Below are 17,690 nucleotides of genomic sequence, written 5' to 3' on the forward strand. Positions count from 1 at the left end.
CTGAGCGCAGCCCAATCCAGAAATCTGGCAGTGGTTTCTGATTTTAAATTCAATTTTCACAGAACCGCTTGTTGCAATTTCGATGACGCTCTCTTGTTCAGATATCGGTAAGTGGACTGGAGGTAGGCCATAACGAATCTAGTTGTTTGTGTCGTCCGTTTCGGAGAAGTAACTGCGCACCCAGCTCACTCGGGTGCTTCGCTATATCACATTTGACATTGTCTGTAAGCTTGAGTTCATTTGCACACAAAAAAATCATACAATGATTTGCACACAACCTGTGTGTCCTTGTTATCCTCCTTGTTAATGCAGACAGAGAAGAGCTCTAACTTCTCAATCATAGCCTAAATTTTGTCCCCCAAATTGAATAGTTGCAGATCATTCAGGCGAGAAAAAACATAATCCAGATAGGCCAGTTGTGTGAGAAACTCATCACGCAAGCGATCCGACAAGTGAAAATGATGGTCAGTAAAGAGAACTTTTAGCTCGTCTCTCAATTAGTGTCAATACTTTGCCTCTTTATAACCAGAGCACTTCTGTATGTTGTAAAAGCGTTACATGGTCGCTGCCCATATCATTGCATAATGCAGAAAATACACGAGGGTTCAGGGGCCTTGTGAACTTAAAGTTATTAATAAACCAATTAGGCACATTTGGACAGCTCCGGCACAAAATGTTGAACAAATGCAATGGTTTATTGGATCCGTCTAAAACTTTGCCCATACACTGCTGCCATCTAGTGGCCAAAATCTAAATTGCGACTGGGCTGGATTAATACATTATGGCCTTTCTCTTGCATTTCAAAGATGGCACAAAAAATATATATTTTACCAGATCTAATATGTTATATTCTCCTTCCTTCATTTTGCATTTCCACAAACTTAAAGGTGTTTCCTTTCAAATGGTATCAAGAATATGCAAATCCTTGCTTCAGGTCCTGAGCTACAGGCAGTTAGATTTAGGTATGTCCTTTTAGGCGAAAATTAAAAAACAAAAAAGGGTCTGATCCTTAAGTTAACCATTTTCACTGTAGTGTCCAACGTCTTTCAAGCTGTCAGGCAATCCCTTGGCAGCAAGAGCCTCTCGGTGGATGCTGCAGTGTACCCAAATGGCATCGGGAGCAACTGCTTGCATGCGCATTACCACTCCACTATGTCTCCCTGTCATGGATTTTGCGCAATCGGTACACATACAAACACATCTTGACCACAAGTCCATTTGATGTCACAAAGCTGTTCAGTACTTTAAAAATATCCTCTCCTGTTGTACTGGTTTCCAGTGGTTTGTAGAAGAGGATGTGTTCCTTAATTGACCCCACATAAATGTAACAGACATATACCAGGAGCTGTGCCAGGCCTGCCATGTCTGACACATCCAGCTGTAACTGATTCACTGGCTTGTATGCGAAGCAGCCATGTCACTGATGCGTTGTGAAGCAGTGTTGTTTGATGAAGGCATTGTCTGTAGTTTTTTGGGCCTTTTCCCCCAGCATTGTCCCAGCTATATCCGTGGCAGCAGGAAAAATTAAGTCCTCCACAATAGTATGGGACTTGCCTGTCCTAGCCACTCGGTAGCTCACCATATAAGACGCTTCGAGCCCCTTCTTATTAATGGTATCTGTTGCTTTTATACATGTCTTACTAAAAAGTCATCTTAATTCTCGCTCAAAAAACTCCTGTGGCTTATTTTTCAAATTGGCATCTTTTTGTTTCTAAATGTCTGCACAAGAGGGAAGGTTTCATTAAGTTGTGAGTACTTCTGCACATATATATATACATATCACACCATGGCTGAGGAAAGGCACTACTCCCAATATAAGTGATCCCAAAATCAATGTAGTTCTCATCATATGTATGCCTCTTCGATGGTCCAACGTCCCTGTCTGTTCGGTCCTTTCCCGGGTAAGGGGGCAGTAGCTCTTCGGCTGCATCAGATTCACAAATGTCAGTGTCCATGCTAGCTGGTATAAGAATATTTTGAAGATAAACACACAAAGCAGAGGATGAGAGGACTAAAAACTACAGTACTAATAGGGAATTGTAAATAGGAGTTGGGTTTCAGTTCAACATCTGTTTAGAATCTGTGGAAAGTCATTCTTGTGCTACGTTCAGTACATTGTGTCGGGAGCAGGATACTTGTTATTTGGCCATTGACCCAGTTGTACTGCAAGGATTTCTGATTGGTCAACCCCAGGCTAGGGTGGGGGGGGGGGTATAAGTGGCATCCTGTTACTTTGTTCGGTGGAGAAAAGCTGAGGACTGACCATCTACCTCTCAGCATAACATCTATGATTTGTCCTTCTCAAATTAACCTATTTTTTCCCCCCTGATTTGTTTTGGAGTTTGTGTTAATGAAGAATAACAACTGCTAACCCTGGGCTAGCAACAAATGTAGAATTTTTGATGCTAGCATTGGATGTGCTCGTGGAAACAGAACAACTTATTTCATCTGCAGGTGTAGTACTGCTGGTAGTAGCAGTACTACCAGTAGAGCTGGTCTATGGGCCTTATCTTTTTTTTATTATACCATTTATCAATTTTCAGCAAACGGAATGAGCAGCAGCTATGTTTGGCTACATACGGACCATTAGTGGAATTCCCGTGAGAGAGTAACTGTTAATGTGATTGGATGTTAATTATTTGACTAGGCTACCTGTATTTGACATTATTTCGCTGAACACTATATGGTTTAAATAGATGTTTGGCAGTGAAACGAGGCTACTCAGGCGAGAAAAAACATCACCCAAATGTATAGCCCCATAGGAAAATCTAAATGGACTGTTTGAAAATGTAAATACACCAGTTTAGGAATAGCCGCCCCAAACATTTTGATTGTCCGCTTAGATATGCATCCAGATATCTCCTTCAGTAGGCAGGCCCAGGCTTGGGTGTCAGTGTGACAGAGGGAGCTACTAGGATATCAACACATCGGCTCAACTGTTGGCCAGGCCACAGAATGACAGCAGGTCTGGTTGCGTTTGTGTGGTCACTGCTGTGCTGGGGGGGGTAGTGGGTTCTGAGCTCACAGAGAGCGAGCCCTATCTGTGGACCCAAGCACCACTCTGTGCTGGCTGGCTATACTCTGATGCCCATCTATCTACGCATATCTAGTGTGTAGATAACATTTGAATGTATTTCCACAACAAAAAGACAATGTTGAGAACCAGGCAATGTAAAATGGCATGGTTAGCTTTAATACAAAAATAGATGATGCAAGAAAATGTGTTTTTTGAAAAATCAAAGCAGTAAAACGTGTATAACCACATGGGCAGACTAACACAAAACAACAGATGACATGTCTACACATCATCATGCAGTAACAAAAAAACTGACCTCAAACTGAGATCAGGTTTAGCATTAGGTGAAATAAAACTAGCCATCTGATTTAATCAAATTGCCAAAATATGCAGTTATTGTCTTTAACTTGTTGTTGAGAAAGTTCTGTTCCACCTCTACTCTCCCACCAGGCCCAGCAAGAGAGGCGATCTGGAACCCAAACATCAAAATAAAACATTGTTACTATACTAATTACAAGTCCGAGTCATTGACATGAACATTTATTATAGACAAAAAAAATCAGCACCTTGACTTATAATGGAAAGTATATTTCAATGAAAAGTTAAATTAAAAGTAATGTAATAGATTTGTACACCTACAAAGCTGGCCAGTTATTACTTACAGAGGCTGTCTTCAGAGGCAATAATGATTTATCTTTTCACTAATTGGTCTTTTGACCAATCAGATCAGATCAGCTCTGAAAAAGGCCTGATGTGATTGGTCAAAAGATCAGAATTGGGCTGCCTGTTTAAACTCTGCCCTGTTTGCTAAACCACAGTGTTCTGACAATGACAGTAAAGGCCAGACTGACCGAAATATTTGTATTTAACTAACCTTAGTCAGAACCACCACAATCAAACCCCTCTAGAGAATGAAACAGAAAAATAAATAACAATACTCACTAACTGAGAATAAAATAAATGGGGGCCTAATGCAATTAGCCAATACGCAAATGGTACCAATTGATCAACTGGGTGGCTTGGGTCAATACACTCCTCTTTATTTGGACAGTGAAGCTACTTTTTATTTTTTACATCTTTCTGCCTCAAACTTTCTCATTCATCATTCACAATTAATGCATGATTATCCATAACCATGGAGCATCAACATTAATGTAGAAGTGTTCAGAAACATCTTCTATTCTTGCTTAAAATAAAAGTGACAATACATTATTCACCATTCAGTTCCTATTGGCCAAAACAAGCTGGGAATGCATCCAACAAGTTTGTAGTGACAGGTTATGTTGTCATTGTGTACAAGGAATATGGGACCAAATACTAAACGTTTGACTACTTTAATACACTAAGTGAATTTGGCCAAATACTTATGACTTCTTCAAATGGGGACTAGATACAGGTAAAACAGACGTATAAAAATACCCTCAAATAAAAAGGTGACATTCTGTACTGTCGCCTCATATGGAACAATCCAAAATCCTGGGGTATATAGCCAAAATTAAATATTTTAGCTTCACTGACCAAATAAATACGGAGTGGAGTGTGTTTCTTCTAAGCTCATTATACTTATCTTCTGATAACAGCTACCATGGACTTAGCTTTATAGTAGCAAGTAGTAGTAGACATGCACTCAAAATAGTTAGATCTACCACTGCTAAATAAGTAGGTCAATAGGTTACCAAATAGGTGACAGCCTGCTTTGTTAGACTGCTGATAACATGCATGAAGGCATAATGAAATCATGAGGCCAATATAGCCTTTCCCAGCTCTGGGAGCCTTTGATCTGACAGTGAGAACACTTACAGCCCCAGGCCACGGGATAGCACAGAGATGGGCAACCAAGTAAATAAAGGAGAAGTATGGGCATTCCCCAAAACATGCTCAGTAGAGGAGGCTCAGCCGGGCAGGCGGGCGCCTGGCATAAGCTCTGACTACGGCTATGTCCAAACTTTTCCTGAAGTGTGCACTTGCACATTTTCTCGCATGGATTTATCAAATGGTGGCAACTCCCTCTTGCCAACCCTTATACCAATCCAATGATGAGGAATGTGCAAGTACACACTTTGGGATAAGGGTGGTGAATTGGGATGCAGCTTTCATCCTCTTCCATATAAGGAGCCCTGCAGAAACATCACACTTCTATAGGCCTTCAGACTGTATTGCTGTAATCTAATTCACACTGATTCGAGATCTATTTCTATTTGTTGATATTTCAATGGTAGAAAATGAGCCAAGCATGACTAGCATGCATGAAGACTCAACATCCAAATATGAGTTGCAAACCACCAATACTCCTCCGCTTGTCCATATAACCTACCTGATCCATGTCTGCATTTCGTGGGAGGAAGTACACAATATTGTCAGATATTATTTTGGACAACCTGAAAATGTCAAAAGTATTAAGAGTTAAGGAAAACCGTGTTCAACTCTTCGGCAACATAATAGAACGCTACAATGCGTGTAAATACTAGTGGAATATTAAAAGAAACTCAGATTGGCAAGAAAAGACCAACCCACAAACAAAACTAACTGTACATTCAAAGTTCCTCAAAAGGCACTAGCACATCTGAGCTATCTTTTTTGCAGGTGCATGGTAACAGTTAAATAAAATGAGAAAATAGAAGGAACCCGCACACTGCTCTTGATAGTATCACTACTCTTTAATAAGCTTCACGTATCAGCCTCACGGCCCTCGTCAGAACGTGAGGCTGATATGTAAAGCTTATTAAAGAGCAGTGATACGATCAAGAGCAGTGTGCGGGTTCCTCTTTTTCTCATTACATCCACAAATCCTGTCTTCACATTCCCCCTTAGCTAGCTAACAAACTGCTGGCCTTGTCACTGTCTCTATCTGCGTGTGCCTCTGTCCTGGCCCGTCTCAGAGTCTGGCCTGTTGCCTGACTAATAGCCTGAGAGCAGCTTCATTGTGAGAAATAAAGGATATCCATTTGGCGACATCATGGTCTTGATATCGAAGACGTCTGCGCTGAGGTAGTCTGGGCCGCCCCAGGGGGGGCTGAGGAACACCACGTCCGCCCGCAGACGAGGTGCCAGCTGCAGGAAGTCTCCCTGCACAAAGTCGATGCGCTCTGCCACCTTGTAGACCTGGGCGTTGTGCTGTGCCAGGGCCAGACGCACCGGGTCGATGTCAATGGCTAGCACTGCATGGGGGCAGGGACATGGAGGACGGGGTCAGAGACACAGGGAGTACCACTCAGGACAACATGCTCTATCTGTTTAAATGTCTGGAGGAAGGGACATAGACGGCCAGGCTGCATCTCAAATGGCACCGTATTCCCTATGTAGAGCACTACTTTTGACCAGGGCCCATAACTGCACTATATATGGAAAGACACGCAGACTGAGTCAGACACACAGGGAGAACCACTAAAGACAATATGGCACATCATAACTGTTAACCTATAGGATATAATATGGGCCCCAGAGGTTTTCCTGGCCACGTCACAGGGTCAGGAATACTGTTGCCCTATTTATAAAGGCAAATACAGATACAGTAACCAAAAATATCTAAAGTTAATAAGATTAAAGCAAAGGAGCCTCTGAAGCTTGGCTCAAATATGATGCTACTATACCCCTCTTCCCAGTGAGGGCAAACTGGATGGCGTTGCCTCCCACTCCACAGAAGGCGTCTATGATGAGTTCAGAGTGGAAACTCTCCTGGACCCTCAGGGCAATGTGCTCTGCTATCTTCTCTGGGGTAACAGAGAACCAGCCCTCTGTACAGACAGACAAATGGACAGAGTGAAAGGCTTTAACAAACTGAATACAAAGATGCAATTAATATTGTCTCATTTTACTATGTTAAAATGAAAAATATATATGCAGTGTAGAATTGTTTTATTTATTGATTCATATTTTAAGAAATCATAATTGAATTTATCGGATTTGGGGTGTTCACTAATGTAAAGCATAGCCACCAGAGGTCAGTCAACTGTAAAATGGTTTTGTTCAAACAATACCAATCTGATATTCAAGCCAAACATTTTGGTTCATTATTGATTTATCAAATTTGTACAGAAAGATGATATCATCTAATTGATTGATTTTGTGGGCTCATAAGTCATGCTAGTTCCATTTGCAACTTCCCCAAAATAACCAAAACACTATTAGTGATGGTTACATTTTAAAACAGCTGTCATTCACAACATTTTACTGCAGGCAAATGACATATTAGGCCTGCTGGAATATAAAGTAGGTGTGTGTACTTTCAATTAAATTGAGAATAGCCTGAATATACCATACAAGACAACCCAAAAAGTATTGAATAAGTATGCTGTGGATATTGAGGAATATTTGAGACTGGGATGCTTCATAGACCAACCCCGTCCTCCTGTCTCCTCACCTAGACCATCGCCTTTATTCTCGAGCAGCCATCGCCGGTTGCTTGTTTTCACAGCCTCCTCAGAGAATAAACAGCTGCTAAGGCAAACAATGCTGGGAGTGCACTCTTCTCGTGTAACGCCTCACCTTCCTCACTCTCATTACAGTACTCATCCCTCCCTCCATTCTGAGACAAGTGGCTGAGGAGAGGGTGTTTCACAAAGGAACATGGATGGACTTTCCAATTGAGCTCAAGGGAGGATCCGTAAATAGATGCATTTGATTTGTTTTCCTAATGTTCACTGAGATGGGAGATATTCCTTTCAGTTTGCAGTGGATTCGCAAAACAGATAGAGGTTTCCTTCAGGAACAGCAAACACCATGTTAGAGTTTTTATTACCTATATGACTTCAGTCCCAAAATATTAGATTACCCCTCACACTCTGCTCTCTCTCATCAGCCAGGCACTGCTACACGAGGCTGTATAGAGACTTTCTCTGGCTTTCCTCCTGTATCTAATTGAGCAATAGACACCATATGAATCTGATAGGACGAGGTGTAAATAATCTGGAGTGAGTTTCAGCCATGCTGTGGTATGTATCCTGGCTCTCCTCTGTTGACATGAATAAGTGAGTAGTTACGAAGGCTCTGATCTCGTTTTCAAACAGAATTCAGAATGCACTGTGAAAGATCTCTGATTGGTGCAAGGGGAACATATTAGTCATAATACTTTGGAGAATAGGGAGAGATTCGGCAGGACGAGATTGGCCCTCTGATAACAGATAAACTCTTTGCCAGAAAAAGGTTGGAGAACCACTTGACGTTTTGAACTAATGTTAAAATCAATGTTTAAAATGCTAACTCAAGAAGGATCCATTTGGAGGTGGGAAAAAAATCTTTAACTGAGCACTAACAGTATGCATATTTGTGCTTCCAGAGTACAAGGTTGCTTCTGTTTCCGCTACAGTATCTACACTGTGTTGGAAATGGAAAACTAATCCTTCTACTTAAATGAACCTAATCTGCATACAGAGTGCCAATCATTAGTCTCTTATCAGTGCAGAGTCATAGTCTGGTGCACTTAAATGAGAGGACATGTGCACGAGCAGGGAACGAGGAAGCGAGCGAGAGTAGAGTTGCTCTGCTGGGAGACAGGGAGGAAGCCTGCTGGTGTCATGTGATGCAGGAGGGTGAGGTATGCTTCACTGGCATCAGCACTTCTCCCTAAAGACAGACCGAGGTGGGCCCTGCCTGCCAGCTCATCCATGTGCCCTCTTCATCCCCACATCTCAACATCCCTGACTCTCTTCCCCTCTTGACAACATGTTAGACTTCAGGAGCAGCAAAACTGTAGATTTTACCTTGGACATACAGCCATTCGTTTCTCAACCAGAGAAAAATACTTAACATTCAGTCACCTTGAGAAAATCCTTTTCTTTTCAGAATAAAGTGCATTCCTGAATCACATTTGACCCTCTGTTTGGGCTGCATTAATAGATGTGGTTGGGAGACTACAATAGGAGAATAGTTATTCTCAAACTAGAGGAATATTAACAACAATATGGAGGTCAGGTAGGTCCTCCATATGATTAACCCTTTCTGCTGGAGCCTGTATGAAGAAATTGGTTGTGTTTTCTTAAGTGTGTGTTTGCTCCGGGACTCACCGTGGTCCAGCTTGATGCCCTCATCGTACCTGGAGAAGAGACGGTAGCGCTGGGCCCAGTACTTAGCCAGCTCGGGCTCCGCTGCAATCTCAGCTGGCATCACTCCACATTTTCCTCTTTTCTTTGTCTTCTTGTTCTTCTTCTTAACAGTCTTCCCAGTAGACTCTGGGAAATAGGCAGCGCAAAAGTAGTAAATTGTACAAGACTTCAACAAAATACACCCCAACAAGTATAGATCTGACATGAACTCTTTATGAAAAAGCCCTGGGTTAGAAAAAGGTCTAAACCGGCTGTTGAGGCAAACCCACCTGTGTTATTATGTTCAAGTGCATTGGGAACTAAGTAGTCTGGTATGTCCAGTGAGTACACCTCTCTTCTGAATTGAATCTCTTCTTCCTCTTCTGCTTCCTCTATTCTGGTGAAGATGTTCTGCTGGGAGGATTGAGGGAGCTGCTCAGTACAGTCCAACTCCAAACAGAGTTGAGGACTATCTTCCTTCTCCTCTTCCTCCTGCATCTCTTCCTCCAGTCTCTCTTCTTTTCCCTCTGACTGTGGACAAGCAGGGCTCTCCTTGTCGGCATGCTCCCCGTGCTCATGTGACTGGCCTTTTGACATGTCTGGGACGGCTGTGTGTGTGCTGTTGTCTTTCTGAACCCTCTGGAGGAAACTCTGAACCTGAAAACAGAGCAGCACGTGAGTGAATACAACAAACACGCATGACCAATGAACGCTAGATGAACAGAAGCATCATAACAAAATCATTCTTTAAAGTAGGCCTCAACGGGGATCAAGTCATTTCTACTGTGCCTGCTGGATGATGGTGCCATTTGCTGCAGACAGTAAATACTGCAAGTCTTGCCCAGAAGATCAATTCAGTGAGCTCAAGACAAAGATCAATGGAAAAGCACTGCATTTAACTGGTTTAAGTCCTCTCACAGTGCGACACGTTAATAATGTCTCAACACAGTAGAAACACACTGATGTCCACTATACCTGTAGGTACACTAAGTCATTACCTTTCTGAAGTGCAGTACATTGACAAGTTTCAATTTCTCTGGGATAATACAATCCAGCACAGTCAGCAAACAGAATAGTAGCATTTCCTAGCCTCTCTACCATGGTTTGAATAAGCATGTTTGAGTTCATAGCGACCAGCTGAACACACTCTTCCTGTCCTCCTCAAGGTCAGCCAGTGATGTGCACAGTCTTATCAATGAAATGTGACCGACTCAAATAATGATGATCCATGAACTTTAAACAGTGCAGCTACCCTCGGACCAGTGCAGTGTGGCGGCTCATTGTAAATAGATTCAGTTGGTTGAAAAAAGCAGCTGCATGCAGAAAGAGATGTGGTGTGTCAGGAGGCCAGCACTGACAGGAGGGGAGAGAGGGTGGGAGTATTGGCTATGCTCCCATTCTCTCCTCTCTCTGCCAGTGGAGACTGAGGCAGCGTAAGACATGAGGTAGACCTCTCTGAAAAGGCTCCCCAGTGTCAACTACAGGGCATCTCACCCACCTGCTAATCCTGTCAGGAGCTGCTATGAAATGTGGGTGTGCGGTACTAAAACGAGGGTGATTCTATTTGAATCGCAATCGTACTGTTTGTGAAAATAATGTGTAAAATGTTACTTTTTGAAAGGTCTTGGTCAACTTGGGCTCTGTGTTATCCCCCTCTTCAGTAAAGAAGGTGTGCGTGTTGATGTGGCAGGCTGCTTTCCTCCCTCCGTGTTGCTTCCTATTACTCCCAGCCCTACTTCCATGGTGGTGACTGGGGCTGGGCTTAAACTTCAGCACGCTCTCAATCCTAAAAAAAAAGGACTGATATTCTAAGAGGACAATCTCAACCATTTGTACATATACCTGGATTCTTTTCAAAATGTAACCCTATTGTATAGTGCACTACTTTTTGACCAGGCTGGGTCAAAAGTAGTGCACTTTATAGGGAATAGGCTCCCATTTGGGACAGAATCCCAAGTCTGAGGGAGTAATGCTGACTTACATGGGGTCGTGGCTGCGCTTTAATCCCAGTTTATCCCAGGCTTCATCCACAGACATCTGAGGGTTCTCCTCCACATCCAGTTCATGACTGGGTCAACATATCAGTAGAAGATAGATCAATACACAGCATTAGCCTTACACACCATCACAATGATCGAACAAGACTGCATTTCAATTGGTACCATATTCCCTATATAGTGTACACTTTTGACTGGAGGGCCCTGGTCAAAAGTAGTACACTACAAAGGGAATGTATAGCCAACAGTAGAACGTTTATGAAATGCAATAGACAAGAAAAAAGAAATGTGGGAAAATATTGTTAGTCTCACAAAGCATTGTGTAGGCTAAATCACATATCAGTCCACAGTACCAGCCTTTGGGTTGGAATGGGCCATCACGTGATGTTTACTGATTTATGCATACAGATTCCATTTATAGAAACCTTGGTTATTGAAACATGGAGAAGCATCAGTCTGTGTCTTGGACATGAACATCTCCTTCGATCAAAGTGAAATTGAGAATACGGATGATAAGCACTTCCATTCATTCCCCTGGCTGACACTTTTACTTGCACTGTATCATAGACAATAATGAAAGCCTTTACAAGGTGAATCGTAGACAATAATGGAAGCCTTTACAAGGTGAATCGTAGACAATAATGGAAGCCTTTACAAGGTGAATCGTAGTTCAAGTCAATCCCCTATGAAAAATATGTCAGTCACTGTCAGCATATACAGTGGCAAGAAACAGCATGTGAACCCTTTGGAAATACCTGGAGTTTTGCATAAATTGGTCATACATTTTGATCTGATCATCTAGGTCACAACAATAGACAAACAGTTTACTTAACTAATAACACAAACAAGTATACGTTTTCATGTCTTTGAACACACTGTAAACATTCACCTTGCAGGGTGGAGAAAGTATGTGAACCCTTGGATTTAATAACAGGTTTGACCCTCCTTTGGCAGCAATAACCTCAACCAAATGTTTTCTGTAGTTGCGGATCAGACCTGCGCAACGGTCAGGAGGCATTTTGTACCAGTCCTCTTTACAAAACTGTTTCAGTTCAGCAATATTATTGGGATGTCTGGAGTGAACTGCTCTCTTGAGGTCATGCCACAGCATCTCAATCGGGTTGAGGTCAGGACTGACTGGGCCACTCCAGAAGGCATATTTTCTTCTGTTAATCATTCTGTTGTTGATTTACTTCTGTCTTTTGGGTCGTTGTCCTGTTGCATCACCCAACTTCTGTTGAGCTTGAATTGGCGGACATATAGCCTAACATTCTCCTGCAAAATGTCTTGATAAACTTGGGAATTAATTTTCCCGTCGATGATAGCAAGCTGTCCAGGCCCTGAGGTATCCCCAAACCATGATGCTCCCTCTATACTTTACAGTTGGGATGAGGTTTTGATGTTGGTGTGCTGTGCCTTTTTTCTCTCTCCATACATAGTGCTGTGTTCTCTTTCCAAACAACTCCACTGTAGCTTCATCTGTCCACACAATATTTTGCCAGTAGGGCTGTGGAACATCCAGGTGCACTTTTGAAAACTTCAGACGTGCATTAATGCTTTTTTTGGACAGCAGTGGCTTCTTCCGTGGTGTCCTCCCATGAACACCATTCTTATTTTACATATTGTAGGCTCGTCAACAGATGTTAGCATGTTCCAGAGATTTCTGTAAGTCTTTAGCTGACACTAGGATTCTTCTTAACCTCATTGAGCATTCTGCGCTGTCATCTTTCCCTAGGAGTGGCCGTACTGCAGAGTAACAACAGTGCTGAACTTTCTCCATTTATAGACAATTTGTCTTACCATGGACTGATGAACATCAAGGCTTTTAGAGATACTTTTCTAAGCCTTTCAAGCTTTATCAAGTCAACAATTCTTAATCTTAGGTCTTCTGAGATCTCTTTGGTTCGAGGCATGGTTCACATCAGGCAATGCTTCTTGTGAATAGCAAACTCACATTTTGTAAGTGTTTTTTATAGGGCAAGGCAGCTCTAACCAACATCTCCAATCTCGTCTCACTCATTGGACTCCAGGTTAGCTGACTCCAATTAGATTTTGGAGAAGTCATTAGCCTTTGGTTTCATATACTTTTTCCAACCTACACTGTTTAAATTATGTATTCAATATAGACAAGAGAAATACAATTTTTATTTTAAGCACACTGTTTTTCTATTGCTGTGACTTAGATGAAGATCAGATCAAATTTGATGACCAATTTATGCATAAATCCAGCTAATTCCAAAGGGTTCACATACTTTTTCTTGTCACTTGAAACAGTGATTTCCAGTTATACTATTATTGGTACTATATTGCTATGCCAACAGAAGGAAGAGGACAATACTGTAAAATACTGAACATTTAGATAAATTGCCATGTAGCTTACCTTCGCTTAAGTTTTGTGACTCTTCCTTCTGGTGGTTCATCATCATCATCATCATCACTATTAGATGCTCTTCTCTCACTTGATCCGTTGTTGTTTTTCTGGTGACACCTGTCCTGTTTGGAATCTGAAGGGGAAAAGTGTACATCCATTTGTTCCTACAACATTGCATTCTACAGGCATGTTTTCTGAGCAAGAGGATAAAACGGGGAAGGAAAAGTCAGCATGTGGTGTAAAACAATGCTACAAAGCCAGATAAAAACCGAGATGCTATGAAACAGAAATGACAGCAGTGTTGTGTGGGATCAGTCACAGACAAGATGGAAAGTTCCATTTTTACAGAGCATCCATCCCAGTCTACAAAGTCACAGAGAGGAGAGGAGACAGCTGTTGATTCAGGCAGTGGTTCTTTGCTCGCTCTGACTAGAGGAACCATTAAAAATGCACGGACCTGTGTCACATGGTCCTTTCATTCAAAGGAACACATCTTTTGATAGTATGATGTATAAAATATTCAGACAGTCACCCAGTTTGGGAAAAAAAATGTTTTTTACAAGGACTAAAATATATATGTTAAAAGGGAGGTGTGTAGGACATATTGCTATCGCCTACCCATTCTGAGTAGGCTATAGCAATAATGCGTCATTTAATTGGGCTGCATGGTTGCAATAGGCTACTCTGACAGCTTTAGTAGTGCCGGGACGATACCAGTATCGCGATACTCATTAGTATTGTGGCAAGGAAACAAAACACGAAGCTGATTTAAATTACTTAGGAAAACAGCCCTGATGTTGGAAACAAACATTATGTTGTCATCCAGAGTCACATGTATTTACTTTCCAAGCTAAAGCACACAATATTTAACATTTTTTCTAAAGGACCAAAGAGTGAGGTCTGCCTGGTGTTTTCATTATGCCACGGGGAGGGGGGGAATCACAATACCGGTATTTAGGTTTTAATAGATTTGAGCGCAAGAACTGTGGGAATCACTGCAATATCAACAGTGTCAGTCTCTTCAACGATATAGGATAGTTTACTGAACTGAGACAGAAATATCATGTATGTAGGCGGGTGGAAGGTCTCACCTCTTAATTCAGTGGACTTAGTTGACGAGGCAGTTCTTTTACGATTACCACCATCACAAGGTTCATTATTTCCACAGACGTGGTCCACTTGTTGTTTGTTTAAATCACACCGACCAACTCCCTCTGACAGAAGGCTCATCTGCCCAATCAGATCGACCACTTCACTAGTGCCCGCCTCACTCCGCTCCAGCCTTCCTTCAAACTCTAAATCCCCTGGGTCACAACAATGAGTCGGCTCTCCTTCGGCTTCACCCTCATGTCCAGGCTGCTTTGTTTCAATGGGTGCACTGCTTGAGTAGTCTATGGTCCATCCCTGGGCTGCCCAGTAGTTGAACTGCTCCCAGTAGTAGAGAAAGGTGTGGCTGGCGTGTTGCTCCCATGCCTCCTTAGTGCCTGGGCAGTCCCAGGGGGGCTCTGCTGTGGCTGGACAGCTGGAGGTCTCAGGGTGCTTCTCCAACCAGCCCTGCCACAACAAGCCCTCTCCCTGCTGGCTCCAGTAGTCTTCCCAACCCTCCTGGGCCTGGGAGGGTTGAGGTTCTGCCTCTGTCTCTCCTTCTGGCTTCTCACTGAGATCAAACCAATCAAACGCCGGCTTGGTGCTTTCAACAATGGGATCATCCTTCTGCGACTGGAGTGGATCATCTTCATCCAGATTCTTAGGAGCTGCTTCCCAGTGGTTGGCATTCTTCCTCAACTTTCTCGCCTTTTCAGGAGACACACAAAGACACTAGGTGAGAGAGAGCATAGGACTGTGATAAAGTGACCCTAACCCACAAATATAGAACATGCACCCCAGGCTACAGTCAGAAATGGTAGAACGATTTTTTTGACAGTGTGTGCAGGATTTTTTGGGGTTTTGCCTGATTTAGATATGCTTCTGCTTATAATTCCCGACATTTTGGTAAGCTGTGTTAGTCAACTTGTCTATAATTAGATACATGCTGCTTCTCTTCTGTCACTATATGTTGCCTTAGAAAGACTTTAATAAACTCTTGCTCACCAGAATAAATGGATAGAATGAATGCTTCAATCTAGTTGACATCAGAAAAGTTCTCTCTGTTTTCTTTCGGGGCGCATATACATTTAGGGACCCGGATAAAACGCAATAACTAAAGCTGTGAAAACGACCCAACATGTTTCTGATAAGATTTCAGTTTGGCTTGAATGCATAGCCTATTTTAAGTGGTTGAAATACTATGATGCTGATAAAGATAGCACCATTACAGATGGTCCCTAACTGCATGAGCATTCTCTCAAGATGTTGAAAGAAAGAAATGATATTTCTCCTGTTCCGAGTCAAAATGTAGCCTACATTTGGTGTATCCTTTTCAGTGGCGACCCGTCATGAGCCCCACATTTTTTGGGGGTTGCCTGTTTCGCATGTTGTTTTGAAATGAATACATATTACATATCAGTTTGCAAACAATGTAAAAAATTAAATGGAGTTAATAAAGCCGCATACAAACTTGGTCTCTTTTTTTGCTTTCTTGAGTAAGGCAGCTCCAAAATGCAGGTGTTTCAGCCTAGCTCGGTGGATTATGTGGTGGTGGGGCAGCCAGCGAAATATACGGAACGTAGGGGTTGGTAATGCTCTCTAGTTATGCCGAGATTGGCTCAGTGTTCTGTCATTCATGGGGACACCATCACCGCCAAATCTAAGTGTAGCGCTAGAAAATTCAAGCCCCTTGGGTGATGCCAAAGAGTTACATTAGAAGGGCCCATCCAAGAAGGCTCAAGGTCATTGGCCACAGATAAAATGTCAAATCACGTTATCTACCGTAGCTTTAATTGGACTGATCATGTCAACATCTTACTTTCAAAATCTTAGCTAGCAGTCATCATGAAGTCGACAATCTACTGGCAAATGCTTTTTCATCCTTGTCATATGAAAATAAATTATAGATAAAATGTATCGGTACTCATCTGCCATAAACAATATACAACAAGTTGGAAATCGCAAATTCAACAATGAGTGGTTTGGAAGGAATCAGTGACAGTGGCTAACTGCAAGCATTGCTGAGCAATTTGGGGGGGGGGCCTTAGACTGCTGCGCCACTCGTGAGGTATTGTTTTCTCTTTATTCGGATATAACTGTGGGGACTGCGGGTTATGAGTCAACCCGCACATCAGTAATCGGAGCATCATGACCTCTTCTTTCTTTTAAGTGGACTCTCTGGTGAAGGATAAACAGGCAATGTTTACTTCCTACTACTTACAGATTTCCTCTGTGCAGAGGAACTTATGAACTCTACAGGCAGTCCCATTCTGGCCATAAGCTGGGCTTCTTCATCGATTGGTTCATCCTCCTCCTCAGTCTCATCTTCTGCCTGGTCCTCTCCATGCTCATCCTCTGCCTCTGAGTGCAACAATAGGCTGAGTTAGACAACTTTCAGGTTTCAGAAAAGGTTGGCAACATGCATGTCAATGTCAATTATTGGGAGTGGTTAGGTTAGCCAAGTACGACCACTCCACGACATACTTCAGAACAACGGAGTTAACCTGCAACTAGTGTGGGCAAACTGGAGCTCCACGTCACAGAAAATGATTGCTTGTCAAAAACTATGGATTTCAGTAACCATAGCCCGCAATTACATGTGACAATAACCTGTGTAATTGCGGGCTACTCACTGGATGACGAAATCCGTACTTTTGATCAAAACTTGTATGAGATGTCTGAGCTCCAGTCGGTCACACTAGTCTGATCAACGCCGTTGATGTGAATTACATCGTGGCGTTAAGCTTTACTTGACTAGGGTTAGGTATTGTCCAATGACGTATACTACATCATTGGTTATGTCCTACCTTGCAGCCCACCTTCGGCCAAGTTAGTGATGGCTTTACGGTCAGATCTGTACAACTCACGATCCCTACACCGGGAGAAAAAGAGGACACAATCAAAGTGAAAACAATGCAACACAGTTTACATTGTGTGTTGTACTTGTATAGTGACTATATAGCTAGCTAGCTCACTTACTGTACAAAAGCTCTCGAACACAAGCAGTGTATCGTCCCATCATCTCCAGCCAAGCTCCTTTGGCTGAAAATAATGTCGGCAACCACATTCCATTTTCCATGATCAATCATCATGTTCACACTTGTTAGCTAGATAACGTTAGCGGAAAATGTAAATAGCAGTGAAAGAGCCTTTCTCTATCGAAGTTCACCCGGATACACACACGTGCTGGCTTCAATAAC

The 17,690-nt window shown here is 42.4% G+C and overlaps 1 protein-coding gene across 1 annotated transcript; it reads right to left on the bottom strand.

Moving 5' to 3' along the window:
• Positions 1 to 3,167: 3,167 nt before the first annotated feature.
• On the bottom strand, positions 3,168 to 17,682 carry tgs1 (trimethylguanosine synthase 1). Its single transcript, XM_055883325.1, has 13 exons — positions 17,470 to 17,682; positions 17,298 to 17,362; positions 16,712 to 16,851; positions 14,496 to 15,198; positions 13,414 to 13,537; positions 11,018 to 11,104; positions 10,648 to 10,822; positions 9,327 to 9,693; positions 9,019 to 9,183; positions 6,607 to 6,750; positions 5,958 to 6,174; positions 5,331 to 5,409; positions 3,168 to 3,485 (listed from the first exon to the last, which is right to left on the bottom strand). Exons 1-13 carry the CDS (start codon positions 17,580 to 17,582, stop codon positions 3,372 to 3,374), a joined length of 2,493 nt encoding a protein of 830 aa, XP_055739300.1. The 5' UTR covers positions 17,583 to 17,682; the 3' UTR covers positions 3,168 to 3,371.
• Positions 17,683 to 17,690: the final 8 nt, after the last annotated feature.

This window comes from Salvelinus fontinalis, chromosome 26, assembly GCF_029448725.1.
Source record: "Salvelinus fontinalis isolate EN_2023a chromosome 26, ASM2944872v1, whole genome shotgun sequence".
NCBI classification, from domain to species: Eukaryota; Metazoa; Chordata; class Actinopteri; order Salmoniformes; family Salmonidae; genus Salvelinus; species Salvelinus fontinalis.